Source organism: Oncorhynchus masou, chromosome 12 (genome assembly GCF_036934945.1).
Source record: "Oncorhynchus masou masou isolate Uvic2021 chromosome 12, UVic_Omas_1.1, whole genome shotgun sequence".
In the NCBI taxonomy this organism is placed as follows: Eukaryota; Metazoa; Chordata; class Actinopteri; order Salmoniformes; family Salmonidae; genus Oncorhynchus; species Oncorhynchus masou.
The window spans coordinates 18188747-18198991 of record NC_088223.1 but is presented as its reverse complement, the minus strand read 5'-3'; the positions used below and the strand labels follow the sequence as shown (position 1 = coordinate 18198991).

Below are 10245 nucleotides of genomic sequence, written 5' to 3'. Positions count from 1 at the left end.
AATCTAACTAACAATTCCAAAACTAATTTCTTATACACAGTGTAAGGGGATAAAGAATATGTACATAAAGATATGAATGAGTGATGGTGAAGAGCAGCATAAGCAAGATACAGTAGATGGTATCGAGTACAGTATATACATATGAGATGAGTATGTAAACAAAGTGGCATAGTTAAAGTGGCTAGTGATACATGTATTACATAAGGATGCAGTAGATGATATAGAGTACAGTATATACGTATACATATGAGATGAATAATGTAGGGTATGTAAACATTATATTAGGTAGCATTGTTTAAAGTGGCTAGTGATGGTGGTTGCTGTTTAACAGTCTGATGGCCTTGAGATAGAAGCTGTTTTTCAGTCTCTCGGTCCCAGCTTTGATGCACCTGTACTGACCTCACCTTCTGGATGATAGCGGGGTGAACAGGCAGTGGCTCGGGTGGGTGTTGTCCTTGATGATCTTTATGGCCTTCCTGTAACATCGGGTGGTGTAGGTGTCCTGGAGGGCAGGTAGTTTGCCTCCGGTGATGCGTTGTGCAGACCTCACTACCCTCTGGAGAGCCTTACGGTTGTGGGCGGAGCAGTTGCCGTACCAGGCGGTGATACAGCCCGCCAGGATGCTCTCGATTGTGCATCTGTAGAAGTTTGTGAGTGCTTTTGGTGACAAGCCGAATTTCTTCAGCCTCCTGAGGTTGAAGAGGCGCTGCTGCGCCTTCTTCACAATGCTGTCTGTGTGAGTGGACCAATTCAGTTTGTCTGTGATGTGTATGCTGAGGAACTTAAAACTTACTACCCTCTCCACTACTGTTCCATCGATGTGGATAGGGGGGTGTTCCCTCTGCTATTTCCTGAAGTCCACAATCATCTCCTTAGTTTTGTTGACGTTGAGTGTGAGGTTATTGTCCTGACACCACACTCCGAGGGCCCTCACCTCCTCCCTGTAGGCCGTCTCGTCGTTGTTGGTAATCAAGCCTACCACTGTTGTGTCGTCTGCAAACTTGATGATTGAGTTGGAGGCGTGCATGGCCGCACAGTCGTGGGTGAACAGGGAGTACAGGAGAGGGCTCAGAACGCACCCTTGTGGGGCCCCAGTGTTGAGGATCAGCGGGGTGGAGATGTTGTTGCCTACCCTCACCACCTGGGGGCGGCCCGTCAGGAAGTCCAGTACCCAGTTGCACAGGGCGGGGTCGAGACCCAGGGTCTCAAGCTTGATGACGAGCTTGGAGGGTACTATGGTGTTAAATGCTGAGCTGTAGTCGATGAACAGCATTCTCACATAGGTATTCCTCTTGTCCAGATGGGTTAGGGCAGTGTGCAGTGTGGTTGAGATTGCGTCGTCTGTGGACCTATTTGGGAGGTAAGCAAATTGGAGTGGGTCTAGGGTGTCAGGTCGGGTGGAGGTGATATGGTCCTTGACTAGTCTCTCAAAGCACTTCATGATGACGGAAGTGAGTGCTACGGGGCGGTAGTCGTTTAGCTCAGTTACCTTAGCTTTCTTGGGAACAGGAACAATGGTGGCCCTCTTGAAGCATGTGGGAACAGCAGACTGGTATAGGGATTGATTGAATATGTCCGTAAACACACCAGCCAGCTGGTCTGCGCATGCTCTGAGGGCGTGGCTGGGAGACACTGTGGCCCCATCCGATAATACCCCCTGACAGGGCCAAACAGGAAGGATATAACCCCACCCACTTTGCCAAAGCACAGCCCCCACACCACTAGAGGGATATCTTCAACCACCAACTTACCATCCTGAGACAAGGCCGAGTATAGCCCACAAAGATCTCCGCCACGGCACAACCCAAGGGGGGGCGCCAACCCAGACAGGAAGATCACATCAGTGACTCAACCCACTCAAGTGACGCACCCCTCCTAGGGACGGCAGGAAAGAGCACCAGTAAGCCAGTGACTCAGACCCTGTAATAGGGTTAAAGGCAGAGAATCCCAGTTGAAAGAGGGGAACCGGCCAGGCAGAGACAACAAGGTCGGTTTGTTGTTCCAGAGCCTTTCCGTTCACCTTCACACTCCTGGGCCAGACTACACTCAATCATATGACCTACTGAAGAGATGAGTCTTCAGTAAAGACTTAAAGGTTGAGACCGAATTTGCGTCTCTCACATGGGTAGGCAGACCATTCCATAAAAATGGAGCTCTATAGGAGAAAGCCCTGCCTCCAGCTGTTTGCTTAGAAATTCTAGGGACAATTAAGAGGACAAACTATTCACAGAGACAAACTGATATCATTCCAACAGATAAGATCTAAACCAGGCCAGAACTTGTCTGTGTAGACCAATTTGGGTTTCCAATCTCTCCAAAAGAATGTGGTGATCGATGGTATCAAAAGCAGCACTAAGGTCTAGGAGCACGAGGACAGATGCAGAGCCTCGGTCTGATGTCATTAAAAGGTAATTTACCACCTTTACAAGTGCAGTCTCAGTGCTATGATGGGGTCTAAAACCAGACGGAAGCATTTTGTATACTTTGTTTGTCTTCAGGAAGGCAGTGAGTTTCAGCGCAACAGCCTTTTCTAAAAAATTTGAGACGAATGGAAGATTCAATATAGGCCGATAGTTTTTTTATATTTTCTGGGTCAAGGTTTGGCTTTTTCAAGAGTGGCTTTATTACTGCTAGTTTTAGTGAGTTTGGTACACAACCGGTGGATAGAGAGCCGTTTATTATATTCAACATAGGAGGGCCAAGCACAGGAAGCAGCTCTTTCAGTAGTTTAGTTGGAATAGGGTCCAGTATGCAGCTTGAAGGTTTAGAGGCCATGATTATTTTCAGCATTGTGTCAAGAGATATAGTGCTAAAACAATTGAGTGTCTCTCTTGATCCTAGGTCCTGGCAGAGTTGTGCAGACTCAGGACAACTGAGCTTTGAAGGAATACGCAGATTTAAAGAGGAGTCCGTAATTTGCTTTCTAATGATCATGATCTTTTCCTCAAAGAAGTTCATGAATTTATTACTGCTGAAGTGAAAGCCATCCTCACTTGGGGAATGCTGCTTTTTAGTTAGCTTTGCGACAGTATCAAAAATACATTTCGGATTGTTCTTATTTTTCTCAGTTCAGTTGTAAAAATAGGATGATTGAGCAGCAGTAAGGGCTCTTTGATACTGCACGGTACTGTCTTTCCAAGCGAGTCGGAAGACTTCCAGTTTGGTGTGGCGCCATTTCCAATTTTCTGGAAGCTTGCTTCAGAGCTTGGGTATTTTCTATACCAGGGAGCTAATTTCTTATGAGAAATGTTTTTAGTTTTTAGGGGTGCAACTGCATCTAGGGTATTGCGCAAGGTTAAATTGAGTTCCTCAGTTAGGTGGTTAACTGGCATTGTGTTGTGTGACAAAACTGCACATTTTTTTATTGAATCTTTATTTAATTAGGCAAGTCAGTTAAAAGAACAAATTCTTATTTACAATGACAGCCTACCCTAGACAAACTCTAACCCGGACATCCCTGAGCCAATTGTGCGCCACCCTTTGGGACTATGGGAATCACAACCGGTTGTGTTACAGCCTGGAATCGAACCAGGGTCTGTGGTGACGGCTCTAGCACTGAGATGCAGTGCCTTTTAGAGTGGCCTTTGCTTGTCCCCAGCACAAGATGCACCTGTGTAATGATCATGCTGTTTAATCAGCTTCTTGATATACCACACCTGTCAGGTGAATTATGAATTACCTTGACAGAGGAGAAATGTTCACTAACAGGAATTTAAACAAATTTGTACACAACATTTTAGAGGAAGAAGCTTTTTGTGCATTTGGTACATTTCTGGGTTCTTTTATTTCAACTCATGAAACATGGGACCAACACTTTTATATTTTTGTTCAGTATATTTACAACACTCTGGGTGTTCCAGCGTACTCTCATCAAATGCATAATGTTTTCATGACCAGTCATGTTAGGCTAGTACATTATGATATCTGATCTACCACTGCTTTGGTCTTGATTAACATCTAAGCCTTCAGTAAATCTAGCATTTCAGTGTGGGCATGATGCCAATGTTACCCTGTACAACATCCATGCTATGTTTGTCTACATTGCTTTACTGTTATTGTTGTTACTGGCATCTTTTTATAGCTTGCTTGCATAAACAGGTCATTTCAATGTTGGTGGTTTGGAGGGAGGTTGGACCTAATTTTGTAAGCAGTAGGATAAGGTTGTTTCTGCTCTGCCCCTTGGTGAAAGATGCAAATAGATAACCCATTCGAGAGGCGAATGGAATGAGACGGCTGTTTCCAAAAAATAGCCCTCCTACTCACCTACCTCACGCGACAAGCCTCTCGAGGTCCAGACAGATATAGAGTACTAGCAGAGACAAAGAATTAACAGACAGAGAGACAGTTGGGGAGAGAGCAACAACACAAACACATCCAATCACATGGGCTGATTGGTTGATCCTAACACTTCAAGACACAGACCTCGAGGACAGACCAGAGAAGAGAGAGCCATGAAGAGCCTGAGGTTTCTTGCTGCCGAGGGCTTCGCTCAGAATGGCCCGAGCACCATGGAGAACCTTAGCTGTTTGTTGTTCAATTTCTACCCACTCCTCTTCAATGCCTGCTACCTGCACGAGAAGGCCTTCCTCCTCCACGACCTGGTCCAAATCTGCCTCTGCATGAGCTTAACCTGCAAAGGCTCCTGGGAAGGACGGTAGACTGCCAGGAGGATCTCCCTCATCTGCCGGCAGTGCCTAGATGGCTCTGTTGACTGGGCTGAAAGTAGGCTAACTGTGTGTTCTGGTGTTGTGTTTAGAGGTGCAATCTGTCACTGGTCAAAAATGCGGCGTGTGAACTGAGGCACTGGATCTTGGCCAGTGTGACACATTTTTGGTTTTGCTTAAAGTCTCAATGTGTTTGTAGTTACTTGAGTTGCCACTGGGGCAATACAAGGTCACAATATCACCTTACATCATATAAAATTCCCATTTGATGGCAATAAACAGTTATGTTCTATCTCTATCTGTTCCATCTCCAGTCGTACGTGCTGCGGCCAACAGAGACTTACGCCGAGACCCTCCGTATGGTGGACCTGACTGGGCTGAAGGACACAGAGTACCATACCTGTTCCGGTGGATCCACCTTGGGTCGGTGGGTCCTCACCTGCATGTGCTACAAGGTCATGGTGGCCATCCAGGCGGCTGGCGCTGCACCCTCAGCCCTCGAGACCGAGGTGGACGTGCGCCTGAGCAGCTTTGTCACCGGGCGGGACTACAAGGTGGTGGCCCAGGCCTTCCTGCTACTCCGTCACTGCCCCTTGAAGCTGAGCTTCGTCAGGTCCTGAGCCAACTCCCTGGCCCTCAAACAGCTGTTCTACGTGCTGCCCAACCGGAGGCCATGAGAAGACTACAGATGGTCCATAATGTTCACCTGGAGGCCCCGCACCTGGAGTTGCTGTTGTCCCGGATAGAATTCCCCTAGCTGCAGTTCCTGATGCTGCCCGAGGAGGTGATGGACATGCGACGGTTGGGCTCGGATGAAGATGACCTGCTGGTGACCATTAGGGATCTGCTGAGCCGGCTGACTTGAGCTCTACATGGGCTTCTGCACCTTCACCAGACACCTGCAAGACTGCTAAGGTGAGAGGCTCACCTCTGTGTGGGGCGAGAGTGTGTGTGTGTGCGCATGTGTATAGGTAGAAGGTATTGATGTCTACTGTATATATAGCTTTGGGGATGTCTATTCAAGCTGATGCATTTCCACTGTGTAATAGCATAACATGGGGGCTGCAGTTTCCAGTACTCAGTTTGCACTCAGTGGCATTTTGTTTTTGTTGCTTGGCTGTGGGGGAAAATGTAAACAGCTAACTGCTGCTAAATCTGCAGATTGGCCAGAAACCAGGGAACACTTAATGGTTGATATTGTCTGCTTCCCAAATTGCACCCTATTTCCTATATAGTGTACTACTTTTGACCAGAAAACTTTTTGACCCTGGTAGAAAGTAGTGCACTTAAAATTGAAAATGTAATACATTTGTGATTCTCTGGCCTTGTCCAGAGCCCCCTGACCACCCCACTGAAATTCCTGAAGCTGGCCAACTGTAACCTGAACTGTGTGGACATGGCCTATCTGGCCAACAGCCTGCAAAGGGAGAACCTGGTCAGTCTGGACATAATGGTCACGATGTGTGCGGTCTCTTCCCCGCCACAGCCTCACCCTAGAGGACGAACACTTATCCACTTTCCCAAAGACAACAAAGAAATTTGTGCAAATAAAAAGTTGACAACTTTAGCCTATTGGGATGCTTAAGGCCTTGAAAAACGTTGTTTTATATATCCATATGTACTGATTACTGAGTACTTGAAACAGATTGACAAATGTATTGCTCCATTATCATTTTTTTTTAATTTTTATAAACATGCAACTGCCGTTCGATTATAGTTTAGTCAATTGTTATTTCAGTCTTAAAATTTGGGATTTAAGTGGATTCACTACAAATAAACATTACTGTGGTGATCAGCATCCTGGTTCACATCTTAACCCAAAAGCCATTTTACCAATCTTGCAATACTTCTTAAACTCTCCACACTTGTACAGCTTTTCCAAAAATTTAATTTTTTATTAAGCAGTCTTCCCACAGGGTACACTTTATTTGAAATATTACAGAGGACAACCATTCACCAGAACAAACAGAAGGAACATCAGCCCTCCACATCCATCTCATTTCTTTGACCACTCCTCAACCTCTTTCCTCTCACGGATGACCTCTTTCAGGTAAGGCTCCAGGTAATGTACGTCCTACAGAAAAAAGGTCAAACAGAAACAAAACATTAGTTCTGTCAACTTTCTTCCACCAACTGTACTTGATGTGGTTTTTAGTATGTCATTTTTCAACATTAAACAGCTTTATAGGCATCTCCCAACTCAACTATTGCCCAATTCCAATCCAACCTTTTGTCTCTAATCCTACTTGCTTCATAATCATAATTCTCCTGCCTGCTTCATTGATTCTTCAATTAGTTTAGCACTATCAATATTCACTGCTCAAAAAAATAAAGGGAACACAAACACCACAATGTAAATCCAAGTCAATCACACTTCTGTGAAATCAAACTGTCCACTTAGGAAGCAACACTGATTGACAATACATTTCACATGTTGTTGTGCAAATGGAATAGACAACAGGTGGAAATTATAGGCAATTAGCAAGACACCCCCAATAAAGGAGTGGTTCTGCAGCGGGTGACCACAGACCACTTCTCAGTTCCTATGCTTCCTGGCTGATGTTTTGGCCACTTTTGAATGCTGGCGGTGCTTTCACTCTAGTGGTAGCATGAGACAAAGTCTACAACCCACACAAGTGGCTCAGGTAGTGCAGCTCATCCAGGATGGCACATCAATGCGAGCTGTGGCAAGAAGGTTTGCTGTGTCTGTCAGCGTAGTGTCCAGAGCATGGAGGCGCTCCCAGGAGACAGGCCAGTACATCAGGAGACGTGGAGGAGGCTGTAGGAGGGCAACAACCCAGCAGCAGGACCGCTACCTCCGCCTTTGTGCAAGGAGGAGCAGGAGGAGCACTGCCAGAGCCCTGCAAAATGCCCTCCAGCAGGCCACAAATGTGCATGTGTCTGCTCAAACGGTCAGAAACAGACTCCGTGAGGGTGGTATGAGGGCCCGACGTCCACAGGTGGGGGTTGTGCTTACAGCCCAACACCGTGCAGGACGTTTGGCATTTGCCAGAGAACACCAAGTTTGGCAAATTCGCTACTGGCGCCCTGTGCTCTTCACAGATGAAAGCAGGTTCACACTGAGCACGTGACAGACGTGACAGAGTCTGGAGATGCCTTGGAGAATGTTATGCTGCCTGCAACATCCTCCAGCATGACTGGTTTGGCGGTGGGTCAGTCATGGTGTGGGGTGGCATTTCTTTGGGGGGGCCGCACAGCCCTCCATATGCTCGCCAGAGGGAGCCTGACTGCCATTAGGTACCGAGATGAGATTCTCAGACCCCTTGTGAGACCATATGCTGGTGCAGTTGGCCCTGGGTTCCTCCTAATGCAAGACAATGCTAGACCTCATGTGGCTGGAGTGTGTCAGCAGTTCCTGCAAGAGGAAGGCATTGATGCTATGGACTGGCCCGCCCGTTCCCCAGACCTGAATCCAATTGAGCACATCTGGGACATCATGTCTCGCTCCATCCACCAACGCCACGTTGCACCACAGACTGTCCAGGAATTGGCCGATGCTTTAGTCCAGGTCTGGGAGGAGATCCCTCAGGAGACCATCCGCCACCTCATCGGGAGCATGCCCAGGCGTTGTAGGGAGGCCACACACACACTACTGAGTCTCATTTTGACTTGTTTTAAGGACATTACATCAAAGTTGGATCAGCCTGTAGTGTGGTTTTCCACTTTAGTTTTGAGTGTGACCCCAAATCCAGACCGCCATGGGTTGATAAATTTGATTTCCATTGATAATTTGTGTGATTTTGTTGTCAACACATTCAACTATGTAAAGAAAAAAGTATTTAATAAAAATATTTCATTCATTCAGATCTAGGATGTGTTATTTTAGTGTTCCCTTTATTTTTTTGAGCAGTGTAGTAACAATATCTCCACCTTAGCCTCAGAGGCTAGACTTTGCCCTTCATTCCAAAGTCACACTGTAACCCTCAACTCTGAACCGTGAAGCCAGTTCAGTTGCGTTAAATTGTTCCCCTCTAATCAGGGACTGATTCAGACCTGGGACACCAGGTGGGTGCAATTAATTATCAGGTAGAACAGAAAACTCCAGGAGTCAAATACCTCTTCACTATAGCATCAACTGCTGTGAAACTTTAGGCATATCTTCCATTTCCACTGTGGCAGCGCAAAGCCATTTCTGTACAAACTAACGTGAGACTATATGCACTGTACCTCTGACCCGGGTTCAAATATTATTTTTATTATTTCAAATACTTCAGCGTTTGCATGCCTGGAGTGCCAGATGAGTGGAGTTTGCAGATTTAGGACCATTTTATTATGTCCATTAAACCAGGCAAGGTTTATCAAACACAAAGTACTTGAAATTATTTGAGCCCAGGTCTGAATCAGTCCTGAATATGTCATTTGAGCCCAGGTCTGCTGTACCTCCTCATATTGAGTCCGCTGTTCCTTGGGGAGAACCGCCTGCTTCATGGAGAGGTCCAGGGCTCTCTTGAGCCTGAACATCCTGTCGTTGTATACTTTCTCTGGGAGACGCCGCAGGGCCTCTTTCACGTCGCCATCCTCGTGGATTGTGTCATCACGCATCAGACCTGGAACCAAAAATATCCACAAGGCGAGATCTAAGTGAAGATTCTAGATGCTTAAGACTGAGTGAATTAATTAGTCTTAAGACTCAGAGATGGCCCCAAATAGAATAAAAAACATTAAGACTCCCAAGAGTTACCAATTTTGTTGAATCCAGCAGCATTGTAGTACCATTTGCGAAAGCTGACCAGGAGTCTGCCTGTAGTTGCTGTGGGGGATACCAGAAGAGTAATTTGCTTGTCATCAAGATTGTTCCCAAAAACAGCTTAAAATCCAGTTGCAATCACTGCAGTACAAAAGCAAAGAGACACCCAATATTATCCATGAATCTAAAAAGACACTGGAGTGGATCAACTAGAAATGAGTGAATTGTAGAAGTAGGGACTGGAGGGAGGATTTGACAGTAGTATTATTTGGGCGAACCTAGAAGTGCACTCAAAATGCAAATATTACATGTGTGTTGGATAAGTGAATAGATTGCTAGTAGATCACATGACCTACATATTACTAGTTAGGTGGAAACTGCTCACGTTAAGATGTTAGATAATCAAGCTGCACTGGCGTGGCGTTTGAAGGTTGATCAGACCATAGAATATTATTATAACTGTTATAGTACTGTTTTACCTAACCATTCGCCAACTGGCATACATTTAATTTAAATGCGCAATATGTCACTGGCACAAACCAGATTTCCTTAAATTTGCCATAGCTAGCTAACATACTTCTTGCCTTTCCCGGGGACACAGAGGACGACAGAAAGTCCTTAAAAACATGGATTTGAACGCACCAAAACACTCCGCATCGTCTTGTTTTCCCCCCATAAATCAATAGCCCCTATACTCAACAATATCTGCAACGTATCATCTCGATTTACGGGTAAAGAAATTCTTAAAAAGATATGTGATTGTGATTACCTGGTGCCCTCGACGCCATGTTGTTCTGTCTAAAAAAAAACTTGAGTGGAATTGTGGGTAAAATGACGTTCTGAGAATGAGGTCATCCGCGGTTGCGCAACTCT

The 10245-nt window shown here is 45.8% G+C and overlaps 1 protein-coding gene and 1 pseudogene across 1 annotated transcript; one reads left to right on the top strand and one right to left on the bottom strand.

Moving 5' to 3' along the window:
• The first annotated feature begins 4391 nt into the window (after nt 1-4391).
• On the top strand, nt 4392-6161 carry LOC135549269 (leucine-rich repeat-containing protein 14B-like; annotated as a pseudogene).
• Nucleotides 6162-6538: 377 nt separating this feature from the next.
• Nucleotides 6539-10231, bottom strand: LOC135549637 (cytochrome b-c1 complex subunit 7-like). The gene is made up of 4 exons (XM_064979790.1): nt 10142-10231; nt 9367-9435; nt 9066-9232; nt 6539-6738 (listed from the first exon to the last, which is right to left on the bottom strand). The coding sequence occupies exons 1-4, from the start codon at nt 10158-10160 to the stop codon at nt 6661-6663; spliced, it is 333 nt and encodes a 110-aa protein (XP_064835862.1). The 5' UTR covers nt 10161-10231; the 3' UTR covers nt 6539-6660.
• Between the last annotated feature and the right edge of the window lie 14 nt (nt 10232-10245).

Coding starts and splice junctions, on each gene's coding strand:
- LOC135549637 (XM_064979790.1), bottom strand. Junction 9,233..9,366: donor TGCTGGATTCAACAAAATTG/GTAACTCTTGGG, acceptor TTTTGGTTCCAG/GTCTGATGCGTGATGACACA. Junction 6,739..9,065: donor AGCGGACTCAATATGAGGAG/GTACAGCAGACC, acceptor TTTTTTCTGTAG/GACGTACATTACCTGGAGCC.